The following is a 14,036-nucleotide window of genomic DNA, read 5'->3' as shown; positions in this document are numbered from 1 at the left end:
GGTGTGGGGCTTTCTGGCCGTGGGCATAGCTCCATCCCTCACTCAGCCCGGGCTGCACCAAGCTGGTCTCTCTCTGGAGTCTGGCCCAGAGTACTGAGGCTGCAGGAGCATCGTGTCAGGCCTGGCTCTCAGGCCTGTCTTGCTTCCTGGAGGCTGAGGCTGCTCACAGCTCCAGTTTCATCCCACGTCTCTGGCCAAGGACGAATGGTGTAGGTGTGCAAGTCTGTGGGGTAGAGAAGCCTGGGTTTCTTCAGAAGCCCACCCCTCTGGCCTCTGACTTTGCAAGGGGAGAAGAGGCCGGAGAGGGAGTTTCTGTGTGTGATGCAGACAAACAGGGGCTACAGCTGCAGCCTGTGGTGGACAGGGGCTTGTCAGGCCCCAGACACAGACCTAGCCAAGTGGTGGTACAGGCCTGGAGCTCTCCAGCCTTCTGGAATCTGGATTCCTCGCAGCATATTCCCCTCTTCGCCTCCCCTAGCCCTACCCTTGGTAGTCCAGAGGTCATCATAAAAGGGAGGTGTGGGTGAGGGACAGTGCTCTAAATGCAGTCAACATGGACACTGTCACCCCCCAGTGCGGGCAGATGGGTGCACAGGTCCCAGAGGAGGCTCACAGAGGGGCAGGGGACCACCCCTGGTGACCCTCTCTGCCCAACACAACCTCAAGCTGGGCAGGCCTCTGCCCCACCCTCTGCTCACCCCTCTTGCCCGGTTGCCTTCATTTAGTATCCACAGGGGTCCTAGTGAGTTGTGGGTAACAGCACGTCAGGCTCTCCAATCTCCGCCTGCTGCCCAGTCCTGGCTGGGTTTTGCTATAGGACCCGTTGCAGTGGCCAAGTGGAGGCATGAGGTGGGGCCCCATTACTATTTCCACTGGTCTGGGCACCCCTTGGAGGCAGGGACATGTGAGGGCCTCTGTTGGCCTGGGGGTGGGCCCAGGACTGGGAGCTAGAAAGTGTTCAGTCAAAGCTGGACTTGGGTTCTGTGGCCTCCAACCCTCACTGAGGACGGCAAGGGAGTCTGGGAATGATGCTAACGAGAGCTTATGCTTTGCCCTTCCCCTTCCCAGATGGCCCAGCGATCAAAGAACACAGACTGGGAGTTTGGGGGCATGCATTTATTTAGCAGTTGAGGAAGGACTCCATCCGCAGGGTGGCCTGGGGAGCAGCTGGTGGGCCAAACTGTGAGAAGGATCTTCTGGCTCTCTGATTGGCGAATGGGTTGGTAGGGGCAGCTGGGTAGCACCCTGGGCGGAGGCCAGTATGAGGGCAGTGGGGGTGGAGAGAAACAGGAGACACCTGAGAAGGACACAGGGGAGTAAAGATGGCAGCAGTGTTGGGTGGGGGAGCAAAGGCAGTCCTGAGACCCCCTCACCCTGCTTCACCTTGGTTCCCATCAGTCCCCTCCCCAGCCATACTCACTACACGCTCATTTGTCATCCATCGATGCACTTGTCTGCAGGGGAAGAGAGTCCATCAGAATGGACAGGAATGTGTGTGTGTGTGTGTGTGTGTGTGTGTGTGTGTGTGTGTGTGTGGCCCCTGACCACCAGGGCCCCTGCACTGCCCACAGGCTGCCCTAGGCCCTAGCCTGGCCCAAGAACAGACCTGAGAGTTCCCTCTCAGGGATGTGGCAACAGGGCCAGACGATGGGGAAAGGAACTAGGAGAAAGGCCTGAGAAAACCTGGGGTCACCTGTTCTTTAGAGGAGGCAAGTGAGCCCCAGCTACCTGCTTGGGCACCCAGATCTCCTGCCACACACACCCCTGGGCTGGAGCGTGATCTTCCTGAACCCAAAGTGGCTCCTAGGGGGCTCCAGTGACTGGAGCAGGGGACCAAGGCCCTCCTCTCTCCTGGGGCAGCGTCAGATGTGGACCGACCCTGTGTCCCTTTCTCCTCTCCCCAAATGGCCATTACCGATGGGGACAGGAAAGAAGATGTGGTCATCAGTGAGGCCCAGAGATTTGGTGAAGCGGATGAAGTCCTCCTTCAGTTCAGGGGTCAGCTCCTTGCTCCTCCCTGTGGCCAAGGTGGCCGTAAGTGGCCGGCAGACACTCCATAAATATTGTTGAATGCACAAAGGAGCCTCAGCGCCCTTCCTCATGGAGGGTCTGCAGAAAGCCCTCTCTCCTCCCCAGGGCTCGGAGTGAAGCTGATGGGCTGGGTGGGGGTGAGCCCCTCCAATGTGACCAGGAGCTGGGTCCCTGACAGGGTGGGTGAAGACCCACCATAGAGGGTGATCTTGAAGTTCTCCTGGTTTTGGGAAACCGCCTTGAAGAACACCATGGCAAACTGGTTATAGTCAGTGGTCACCACTCGCACGGTGTAGCTCTTTAGACCCGGGTAAGCTGCGGGGTGGAGAGAGGGGTCAGCCCTGGCTGGGAGGATGGAGCAGCTCCTTGCTACCCAGCTCCCCGCCCAGGACAGCATCTGTGTGGAGGCACAGGAAGGTCTGTGTCCCCTCTGGGCGGACCCCGCTCCCCAAGCACTCCAACCCCAGGGCCCACATCATTCAGGACTCACCTTTAATATTGCCCAGGTTGAATTCACCAGGCTGGGAACTTGGGACAAAAGTTCTGATAAAGTAGTTACAGTTCTGGTTCCTGTGGCGGTGAAAGATGTGTGGGTGAGAGGGAAGACACACAAGCTTGGACCCCCTGGGCTGGATGAAGTAGGGGTCAGGGCTGCAGCTGAAGGGGCCGGGATTCTGATTCTGGAGGGACCAGCCCATCCCCTACCTCAGCAGGAGGCCCAGGTCTCCCCCTCTGAGCCTATCTCTGCTGTCCCCACCAGGGGCCCTGGGCTAGCTGAGGTGCTCAGACCCTCCCTGCAGCGTGCACTGTCCTTCTGTCTTCAGGACTGTCTCCCCCTGGTGGCCTTCCCTATATACTATCCTCTGCACCCCAGGCATTTGTCTCCTATTCTTATCTTTCTGTTTCCTTCTCTGTAACCTCTCCTGGGGAATTGACCTTCCAAGGTTCCAGTCGGCTCCATGCCATGGACTCCCCTAGCTCTTGTGCCAGCCTTGACCTCTCACCCTGTCCCTGGCACCCCAAAGCTGATCTCCCCAAACCCGCTCTTCTGCCTCTTGCTCCCCCAGGTGCGAGAGCCAGAAACCCACAGGAGCTGGGTGAGCCCTTGTGGCCCACCAATCCTCTGCTCACCAGCTCCCTGGGGTGCCAGTGCCTCAGGCCGCTGGCATTGTGGCACCTGCCCCCCTCCAGGCTGCTCACAAGCCCCTGCCCAGGGCAGCCTGGCAATGGTATGCTTCTGCCTGAAGGAGCAGCTCTCTTCAAGTCTACCAGCCTCTGCTATGAACCCCCCACATGTCCTGCCAAGGTAGGTTGGCTTCTTCAGGGCCCAGCCCAGAAGCCACCTCCCTGGAAGCCCCCAACTGAAGTCCTGGATGGGGTTCCAGGCTGGGTCCAGTGAGCCTCTTCCTACCCAGGACACCCCTGCTCCCTCTGTCTCATTTCCTGAGGACTGTGGCCCTCCTCACCACTCTCTGTATGTCTGTGCTGAAGTGACCAGTAAATGCTGATCTAATGAAGAAGGAAACAGATACATGAATCCAGTACCGAGCAGCGAGATGGAGAACTGCCTGTCAGCTTCCGTCGCCCCATAACCATGACATCAGCCTGCCTCTCAGGCACCGCCAGGGCAGCCCCCCGGGTCCCCATGCTCCCCCAGGAGGTAGCGGCTCTCACTTGAGCAGGATGGAGGTGACATTGTAGCTGTGGTCTTCTTTCAGCTCGTAGGTGGTGGAGTACATCTTAAACTTGCCTTGTTCTTCTTTTGAAAATATATTCCCCGCCAGGCCCACCACGTACCACTTCCCCTGGAACTGCAGGGAGGCTGGTGATAGGCAGAGTGCACCCCACGAGCCCCTCTACCTGGGCCATAGGGCTCCTGACGGGGCCCTTAGGATCGGGCAGAAGCTAGAGGCCATCAGACCAGGAAGGAACCCCGAGTCTGGCAGGGACCTTTGGCAAGTGACCAGCTGGCCCCCCTGAGCCTCAGTTTCCTCATCATGCGGAGGGACTGAAGATATTCCCACCCTGCATGGACCTACGGAGATAAGGGAGAGGGTGTGGACCCGGGAAGGTCAGCGAGGTCGGAGTGGGTAAGGGGGCACAGGGCATGGCTTCCATCAGGGGACTGAAGGGCATTCTGAGCTGAAGCCTGGGCCCATCCTGCTTCCGAAGACTCTTTGCCTCTTCTCCCTTCTGCTCCCACCCTCCCAGCTGCCCCTCCAGGCCCCTTCCCTACCTGATCATCTTGGAAGTTGGGCTGCAGCGGGATGCTGAGCAGAGAAGGGGCTGGGATGTGGTTTGGGGAGGTGTCCTGGGCCTGGATCTGCAGGGCTCCCAGCAGGGAGAAGCCCAGCCACAGGAGACCTCGGGGCATGATTTCAGGGCTTAAGAAGCTGGGCAGCTGCTGGGCCTGCAGGTGGTGAAGGAGGAGGAGGTAAGTGAGGAGGTGGCCGAGGGAACCTTATTTATGGTCCCCGTTTGCCGACTCACGCCAGGGTGGAGTGATCTATCCTTTGCCAAACTCAGGAAGAGTGAGGTAAGTACCGCAACTCCTGCCGAAACACTTGGCATGATTCTTGTCCCTCATGGTTAGGATTATGCAAAGTAGAGGAACAGGAAGGCCAGGGGAGTCATGAAGGGACATTCCACAGAGCTCCACACCTCCGGCAAGGACAAAGGCTCCCCCAGTCCTCTCTCTGTGCCCCTTCCCTTCTCTCTGGTTGGCCCTGTTCATGGTTAGGAGTCCTGATCTGGCTGAACCGTCATCTCTGACCTCCAGGACCCCCTGCTCAGACCAGGCCAGGCTGGGTTCTGTGCTGTGAGAGCTCCCACTCCTGGCACGTGATGAATGCAAACAATGCCTCGCCCCCATTTCCTGGTTCTTGAGGGACAGGGAAGGATGGGGCAGCTAAAAGCAGATCTTTGTGACAGAGAAGGGCTCTGTGTTTCTTGAGATCACGGATCCCAGATCCTGCCCCTCCCAGGGGCCCCACACAGGTACTGGCACAGGGTGAGACCTTCCTCCCCAGAGGCGGACCTGGCAGGGCTCCCGCCTTGAGTTGGCCCCTCCCACCCTCCATGCCCCATTTGCAGCTGACCCCTGGGACACGGACCCCAAGTTGGGCAATTCAGCCGCATAAAATACCATGGAGGCTTCAGTCCCAGCTCCACCCTGGTCAGGGTGGGAAATGAGGGGCACACCTGCACTGGGTGAGGTAGCCTGGGGGAGCTGGGGCCTGAAGGCCGGCTTTCTACACTACTGCTCTGGACACCAAGTGCTTTGGGTCACAGAAAGAGCAAGGACTTGGTCTCATCCTTGACAGGTCATTGGGACTATCCACCATCTCTGGCCACAGCCTTGGTGGCCAGGCCTGGGCCCTGGAAGTGTTCCTACCATAGCTGATCCCAGCTTTGTCCTAGAGAGGAGTTTCCTCACTGGGGGCCTGGCCATCCCTGGGAGGTAGTGATGGGTCCCAGCCCCTGGGCAGTGTCTTCCAGATGTCAGCATGAGAACCGAGGCTGTTTAGCATCCTGCCCTGAGGCTGAACTGAGGATTCAGCAGCTTAAGGGAACTGACAGGAGCCCCACTGGCTCTATCCACCTGCTGCTAGGAAACCAGCACCCCCAGCCTGGGCTCTGGGGGGGCAGGCCCCAAGAGAAGTGGCTTTGGACAGGGTCCTGAGCTGTTGGGTAGGACACAGCCTTGACCATCCTAAGGCAAAGAGGCCCTCTTAGGCTCTGCACTGCTTCCGTGTCTGGGTGATGAAAGCACAGGAAGTGGAGATGAACAAAGCTTCAGGGAACAATGTTGCCACCAAACTGTGTGCCCTCCAGAGGTGCCAGTGGCCACCCGCCATCCAAGGGTTCCTCCCCTGCTACTCTCTTTGACCTTAAAAGGTATCTTCAAGCCTGAGGTGACTGCTGGATGTGGAGGAAACTAACCGTGGAGCCCCACAGAATTTTAACTAGGGGAGGGGCAGTGCCCTAGATCACCGGATGAAATAGTCCAGACTCTGAAAGTCATGGGGCGGAGTGGCCAGTGATCCCTGTTAGAAACTGGGAAGGTGGGGAAGGCTGGGTCTACAGCATGAGAAAACAGAGGCCAGATACAGGAGGGGAGATGGCCCAGCTCAGGGGCGCTGGCCCCCTCTGTAAAGAGCTGTGCTGCAGATTCTGCGAGGCCACACATATGCAGTGCCGGGGGCACACACATGAGGTGTCTCCACATGAGGGCATCTCTGAGTTTCTGACCAAACCCCCGCAGTGCCCATGCTTCTTTATTCTGGCTCCAGGCCTGTCCAGACCCACTGACTTCGTCTATCTCTCTGTCATCATCTCTGTGTGGTCTTGGCCTTGGCTGAAACCTGGTATGGCCATCTCTTCTTCCTCACATGGCTGCCTCCTGCCTTCTCTGCTGGCCTAACACTGGAGGTTGGGCTGGTCCAGGAGCTGAGGGAGGGGACGAGGTCCGTCCAGGGATTTGAGTCTCAGTAGTGTGCAGTGTCCCAGCCATACTTTGTGGGTGTTGTTGGGGGAAACCATTGAGAGGATGTGACCACCAGTTGACCCTCGAGCTGGGCCCAGGCCTTTGGAGCCTCCTCACCTCTCCTGTCCTTGAAGGTTTGCTCTGCCCACCATTCCCACAGTGGGAGCTGTTGTCAAGTTCGCAGCCCCAAGAAAGCACTGTGGTATGAGACCATCTGGACTGAACACGTGACTGCGCCCCATGAAGGCTTCTATAAACTAAGACTCTGGCGGGAGTGTGTGGAGAGCTCCTCGTCTTGTGGCGCCCAAGACAAGCCCCTAAGGAAGTTCCCTCCGTGGCTTATTAAACCTGCCACCCACCAATCTGGAGTGGCTGCCTCTTTCTTCGGTCTCTCCTTGCTCTCCGTGTACAGGGGCCAGTTTGTGAACCAGCTGGGATCCACGGAGAGTCATGGTTTTATGCGTGCGGCAGAGGTCAGGCCAAGCTGCGGCTGATCCCAGCCAACAGGAGATGGATGCTGGGCTGGTTATAGCTGGAGGGCAGGGATCAGTGGACGGTGCTTCTTACATTCTGCCCAAGGAAGAGAGTGGTCCTGCATTCTGGGCTGGAGACAAAGGAGCAATGCTCTGCTCACTCTCCTCAGAGTCTAGCAGGGCTTCGGGGGTAGGGTCAGCTCAACTGGGCCTGGGCCCCTGGCCAAGGAGGGGATTCTCGGGTTCACCCTGCCCAGAGCAAGGGGCAGTCTCTGGGGCCCGGGGCTCTCAGAACAGTCTGCACTGTGCATGTGGCACTGTGTGGGCAATTCCCCTTGGCCCCTCTCGTTTTCCACTGTGGCCCCTGGGCTGATCCCACTGGATCACCCCCACCAGCTTCTCTTTCTCTCTCTCTCTCTCTCTCTCTCTCTCTCTCCCCCCTACAAATGTCCCAATGAGGCCACAACAAGCCACACAGAAACTTTGGGGCCAAGCCCCTTCTGAGAGAAGCCAGGGCTGGGCCTTCCCAGTCCTGCTCTGGGTCCCCTTTAGCAATGGCAGGACCTTAAACACCATCCACACTTGGGTTTCTCTGTGGCAAGGAGCCAGGAGAAGTCTGGCTGCTCCAGACCTCCCCCACTGTCTCTGGCAGGTGGCTCTCCCCTTCCACACGCCCAACACACAGGGACCCAGGCCCCATGCCTGGTCTAATCCCCCCAGGAAGGTACCTAAGTGTTCTGTGTGCTTACTGCATCTCAGGAATCCAGTCTAACCCCCTGGACTGGTTTCTGGAAGCTTCTGAGCAGTGGTTAGTCCAGCTACAATGCCTGGGGCAATAGCAATGCCTTGTGACTGGCTAGAAGGGCTGGCCAAGATGTGCCCCGGTAGTGGGTGACTAGGCTTCCTGGGGCCACACCGGGGAGAAGATTCTAAGCAGATGCCCTAGGAAGCGTCATGGCACCAGGAACTCTTGGGGTCCACAGATGGGCCGTCCTTGGCCCTGCAGGTCCAGACACCCAGGAGGGGGAAGGCCTGCTCTTCTAGGGCTTTGGCTTGATTCTCTAGTTTCCAGAAGTAGCTTTCCAGCCCCAATGCTCCATCTCTCATGCCAGGGCTTACTTAAGAAATATCTGGTGGGGATCGTGCCTGTGGAAAAGCTCTGAAAGTCAGCTCTTTCTGACCCGCCCCCCACCATACACCCACTGGATTCCTCCCTCTGGGGAGGTCCTTGGAGTCCCCTGGGCAAGGCCCAGCAGGCCTCATCACACAAGGTCTGGGTCCAGGGCTGTCTTCTGGTTCTGGTCCTTGGGTGCCTGGCCCAAGCATGTTCTTATATGGGTGCTCCTGCCTTTCACTCTGGGGCCTGGACTCCCATGCAGGTGACAGGGCCCCTGATGACCAGAAGAGGGGACTGCAGGCCACTGTTCTGAGCAGGGTCTGCCGTGGGCTTCTGGTATCCAGAAGGTGATGAGTGGGCGCAGGGCTCCTGTGGAGCTGGGCAGGAGTACCTCTGTCATAGGCCTCTGCTCCTCGCCGCTCTGCACCCCTCCTGCCTGGGCTGTAGCCCCAGCACCCCAGGAAAGGGCACCTCTACCTTGGCCACTGCTGGGTCACCTCCATGCTCTCTGTACGCTGGGCCCTTGGCTGGGCCTCTGCCGGACACCATCAAAGGCAGCTTGTGTGAGGATGGGTCTGGCTCTCCCGAAAGGCTGGTTTGCCTTTGTACCCTGAGTGCCCAGGACACACCAGAGGAGTGCCCAGCCCAGGGGGCAGGGTAGTGGGTGCTGGAAAGGTTAAATGAGAACAAATGTCTGAGAGGTGCTCAGGCTCTTGCCTGGGTCCTCCCTGGGTACTTGCCACTGGAGACTGACCAGGCAGGGGCCCTTGTCCCCCTCCCCATTAATCTCAGTGGTTGAAGGACGTTGGTGTCTGGCGGGGTCCTCCTTGGACCAACTGTTTATTTCCGATGGGGTGAGGTCTGTGGCTGTAACAGGCAGTGAGGACAAGGTCAGGCTCAGAAGGAAGAGCGTGTCTGCCTTCAAAAGGAGAAGGGGGTTGAGTGGCCAGTTAGCTCAGTTGGTTAGAGCATGGTGCTGATAACACCAAGATTGCCCGTTTGATCCCCACATGGGCCACTGTGAGCTGTGCTCCTTAAAAAAAAAAGAAAAAAGGAGAAGGGGGCCACCTGGGCCAGTGGAGAGTGGGGCAAAGGGCCAGGAGAGTAGTACAGAGAATGGAGAAGACACAGAGAACACCCACTGAGGCCTTGGGCTTGGCTTGGCCACTGTCCCTCTGTGGCCCAATTCTCAGGGGAACCAGGTCAGGAATCTGAGGGGGTAGTGTGGTTTCTGGGGACTTTGGATTGGAGGACTTCCCCCTTCCCTCTTCTCGTGACTCAGAATCACCTCTCAGGGGTGAGAAAGCTCTGCAAAGGCACGGTGGGCAGGCCAGAGAATGCAGGGCCCAGGTCTGGGTGGCTGCCGCTGGGCCCAGAGTGCCTTAGGTCTTGAGTGAGTACTGGCCTCCAGGGTCGGGGCAGCCTCAAGGGAGACTCCTGAGGCGCTCGGCTTGGGTCTGCCAGGGCTGGAGTGTCCCATGACTCCTCTGCCTCCATCCACACCCCTGGGTCTCCCTGTTGTGGGCCACTGTTATAGACTGAATGTTTGTGTCCCCCGCAAATTCATATGTTGAAACCAAATCCCTGGTATAATGATATTTGGAGGTGGGGAGGCCTTTGGGAGGTAATTAGGTCATGAGGGTGGAGCCCTCATAAATGAGATTAGTGCCCTTTAAGAAACCACAGAGAGCTCCCTCACCCCTTCCCCCATGTGCAAACACAGTGAGAAGACAGTTGTCTGTGAACCAGGAAGTGGGCCCTCACCTGACACTGAATCTACCACTGGCTTCATCTTGAACTTCCAGCCTCCAGAACTGAAATTTCTGTTGTTTGTAAGCTACCCAGTCTGTGGTATTTATAGCAGCCCCAGTGGACTGAGACAGCCACCTTCTCACATCGCTGAGTCTCCCTGTCCTGGGGCACCTTTTCCCCACATCCTTAGGTCCCCTGCCCAGCCGTGCTCTTGGCCTTCCCCCCAGAGCATACTTTCCTAACTGTGATGTTTCCACTTTTAGCAGCTTCTGCAATGTGGATAGGCTGAGAATTGAAAACACCACATTCAAAGGCCAGGAGTCTGAAATCAGTTCACTTTGCCAGAATCAAGGTGTGGGCAGGGCCGCACTCCCTCCAGAGCCTCCAGGGAACGCTTCCTTGCCTCTTTCAGCTTCTGGTGGCTGCGGGCATTCCTTGGCTTGTGGCCCCATCACTCCAATCTCTGCCTGTGTTCACATTCTCTTCTCCTCTGTGTGTTATTTCCCTCTGTCTCTTATGGGCACACTTGTGATCGACCCAGATAAACTGGGATGATCTCTTCATGTCAAAATCCAAGCTTATTTAAGAGGTGGAATAAGAGGCAAAGAAAGAAGGACAGATGGAAGGGAGAAGGAAAAGGGAAGGGCCAACCATTAGTTTGGAAAACCTGTCTTCTACTATTAAAATATTGGTGAGTCGTAAAAATAATTTTTTTTATTCTCTTAGATATTTGATAACAGAATGCACTCTGTATTGTATTATGAATCAGGAATTGGAATATTGTCAAATCTTCAGGAAAGGGAAAAATCTGGGCCATACCAAGAAAAATATAGCTTGTTTTGTTTTCTTCTGAAGAAAGTAATGCATACATTTAATTTATACACCTTAAAAATCAGGCATTAGGACACTGTTATAAAATTTTACAAAGTAGTAATAAATGGGGCAGCCGGATGGCTCAGTTTTAAGAGCGCGAGCTCTTAACAACAAGGTTGCTGATTCGATTCTCACATGGGCCAGTGAATTGCGCCCTCCACAACTAGATGGAAAACAATGGCTTGAGCTTGGAGCTGAGCCACTAGTGGGGGGGGTCACTTGGCTCAGTGGTGAACCAAGGTCACCGGTTCGAGTCCCACATGGTTCTAGTGAGCTGTGCCCTCCACAACTAGATTGAAAAAAAAACACGACTTGACTTGGAGCTGAGCTGAGCCCTCCACAATTAGATTGAGAAACAATTTGACATTCTGGAAAAACATTGTTCCCCAATATTCCCCATAAAAAAAAAAAAAAAAAAACACACAAAATAAAACAAAACAAAAAACCACGAGTCCCCAAACTAAAAAAAAAAAAAAAAAAAAATGTAGTAATAAAGAAAATCTTTATCACATCTGCAAAAACTCTGTTTCTAAATAAAAGTTACATTCTTAGGTTCTGGGAATTAGGACATGAATATCCTTTGAGGGCCATTTTCCAGCCTATCATAGTCCCCTTGACCCCTGCAGACTCCTCCCCACACCCCAGGCTGTACCATCCTGGGCCACCCACATCCCAGACCTACTCATAGAGGGACTTAGGTTCCTCTTAGAAGGGGCCTTGGACCCTGGGTGGCCTGGCCTGTGCAGACAGCTGCAGCCCGGCTGCTCAGAGGCCCTAGTCTCCCTGGCTGAGAAGCCTCAGGGCTCAGTTCAGTCCTAGGCAGGGTTTTGGGTGCCCCAGCAGGGGCTGTGGCTAAAACGTGGAAGCCTTGCCCTTCTACCGTTGGCTTCCCCTTCCTGTGTAGCTAAGGGTTCCTACAGGCTCCCAAGGGCACACCAGGTGTACCTCTGAGTGCCTGCGGTTAGTATTAAATATTAAAAGCCGGGGGTGGGGGTGGGGGTGAGGAGAGTTCCACCAGAGGGCCTAGCCTAGTATTCAAGGGTCTCAGGGTCCTTCCCTTCCCTGACCAGTGCCCCTACCTTTCTATCTATTATGATCTCCACTGGGAGCAGGGTGGGGAGGGAGCTGCTTCTCTCACCTCCTGCCTCTCTACAGTTCTATTGTAGAGAACTGTAGGGGAAGTGCGGGGCGGGGGGGGGGGGGGGCTGATTTTGGCCTTGGAGTGTGTGGACTGGAGTCAAAGTACTGCCAAGAAAAGTCAAAGGCAAGCAACTGGCTGCATCAGCCCCTGTTGAACAGCAAAGCAGGCAAGTGGCCTGGGAGGGGCTGCTGCTTGGTAAGGGCAGGCAGGAAGGGGCGCCAGGTCCTCCCGTGGCGGGAGGGGACCATCTGAAAAGGAATCCTGGGTGAACAGCAGTCTGGATACCCTGAAGGGTCCCCCTCCACCAGACAGCCAGATCTAGCATGAAATAGACTCTTAATGCCCTGCCAGACTCACAGGGGGCCATGTACAGCCTTAAGTATGTGTTTTATGATAAGAAAAGCTGCAAAGTCGAAAGGATAGTGTCCAAAGTAAAAGTTTAGAAAAGAAACCACAGCATAAATCCAAAGAAAATAGAAGGAGAAAATGAAGTTAAGAGCAGAAATTAATAAAATAGAAAGATATAAGTCAAAAGTTGACTCTTGGAAAAGACTAGTAACATAGTTAGAAATTTAGAAAAACTTCTCAAGACATAAAGATATAAGGCACAAATAAACAGAAGAAATAAATAAAAGGGGGGATAGGTGGCTCTAACTATACAATCTATAGACATTAAAAGGGTAAAAGAATGTTGGAGGTAATGAAATGGGAAGCTTCCCAGAAAACTGTAACTTACCAAAATGCATTCAAGAAGTAAAAGAAAGTCTGAGTGGCCTTATAACCACCACAGAAATAGAATCAGTTTTTAACAAATCTTCCCACAAACAGAACACTAGCAATGCGATATAAACTGAACATCTTCAAAGTGCACAATTTGACATTTTAAAAAATAAACTTTTAAAAGTTTCATAGAAAAATTATGAAAATAATTTTTGCAGAGTTCCCATATAGCCTGAACCCAGTTTCCCTTATTATGAACATCTTATATTAGTTTGGTACATTTGTTACAATTTATGAATTACTAGTGATACATTATTATTAACTGAAGTCCATACTTTATTGGATTTCCTTAGTGTTCAGATAACCTCCTTTTTCCTGTTCCAGGATCCTATCTAGGATACCATTTTACATTTAGTCCTCATGTCTCCAGGCTCCTCTGGGCTCTGACAGTTTCTCAGACTTTCCTTGGTTTTGATGACTTTCCTTGACTATTTTGAGTACTGCTCAGATATTTAGTAGAATGTCCCTCTATTGGGACTTGTCAGGTGTTTTTCTCATGATTAGACTGGGGTTATGGGTTTTAGGAGGAAGACCACAGGTAAAGTGCCACTTTCATCACATCACATCGAAGACATACTGTCCACATGACTAATCACGGCTGATGTTGACTTTGATCACCTGGCTGAGGTATGTTGTCAGGTGTTTCCACTGTAAGGTGACTCTTCTTTCCCCTTTGCAAATTGGGACGTCCCCTTGGGAAGGAAGTTACCCTCTGCAGCCCGCATCTATAGAGTGGGAATTTTGCTCCATCTCCTAGAGGGCAGTGTGTCTACATAAATTATTTGGAATTCTTCTGCATGGGAGATTTGTCTTTTCCCCATTTATTTATTAATTCAATCGTTTATTTGTATCAGAATGGGCTCATGGATATTTATCTTATACTTTGGTTTATAATCCAAAACTCTCATTTTGTTGCTCAAATTGTTCCAGCTTTGGCCACCGAGAGCTCCCGGGTCCTTTTGACATACTCCTTTCATTGCGGTTTTTGAGCAATTTGATAAGTCTTGACGTATATAAATAAATGCCGTTGAACCTATCAACGCAAACCTCCTCGCGAGCAGAACTCAGCCCAGGTCCTGCCCACAACCTGTAGCGCCTTCAGATCCCCGCCCACTCGTCGATCCCCGCCCCTCTTCAGGCCGCTGGGCGGGGCCATCCCCGGGCTGCCCGGCGAGAAGCCTAGGTGGTGGTGGTGGAGGCTGGGGCCTTAGCTCCGACTAGTGAGCCCATCAGGGGGCGGGGGCAGTGTGGGACCCCCATTTTGTGCCATCAAGCTGGTGAGAACCTGCGGGTGGGCGAACCTGCGCCTTTGCGTGGGCGAAATTGGAGACACATGGTTTCTAAGGTCCCCAAAGTGTACAGAAGCTTTTATGGTTCGGGTCA

At 54.5% G+C, this 14,036-nt stretch overlaps 1 protein-coding gene across 1 annotated transcript; it reads right to left on the bottom strand.

Moving 5' to 3' along the window:
- Positions 1-1,101: 1,101 nt before the first annotated feature.
- LCN2 (lipocalin 2) lies at positions 1,102-4,556 on the bottom strand. Its single transcript, XM_019728690.2, has 7 exons — positions 4,268-4,556; positions 3,706-3,842; positions 2,522-2,601; positions 2,227-2,346; positions 1,916-2,017; positions 1,421-1,454; positions 1,102-1,297 (listed from the first exon to the last, which is right to left on the bottom strand). The coding sequence occupies exons 1-6, from the start codon at positions 4,403-4,405 to the stop codon at positions 1,435-1,437; spliced, it is 597 nt and encodes a 198-aa protein (XP_019584249.1). The 5' UTR covers positions 4,406-4,556; the 3' UTR covers positions 1,102-1,297; positions 1,421-1,434.
- Positions 4,557-14,036: the final 9,480 nt, after the last annotated feature.

This window comes from Rhinolophus sinicus, linkage group LG04, assembly GCF_036562045.2.
Source record: "Rhinolophus sinicus isolate RSC01 linkage group LG04, ASM3656204v1, whole genome shotgun sequence".
NCBI lineage: Eukaryota > Metazoa > Chordata > Mammalia > Chiroptera > Rhinolophidae > Rhinolophus > Rhinolophus sinicus.
This window is presented reverse-complemented; position numbering and strand designations above follow the sequence as displayed.

Excerpts from the sequence above, each read along its gene's own strand:
- LCN2 (XM_019728690.2), bottom strand. The coding sequence starts at position 4,405 with ATGCCCCGAGGTCTCCTGTGGCTGGGCTTCTCCCTGCTGGGAGCCCTG. Across the intron at positions 2,602-3,705 it reads GTCACCTCCATCCTGCTCAA|GAACCAGAACTGTAACTACT; the intron begins GTGAGAGCCGCT and ends TCACCGCCACAG. Across the intron at positions 2,347-2,521 it reads CAACCTGGGCAATATTAAAG|CTTACCCGGGTCTAAAGAGC; the intron begins GTGAGTCCTGAA and ends TCCACCCCGCAG.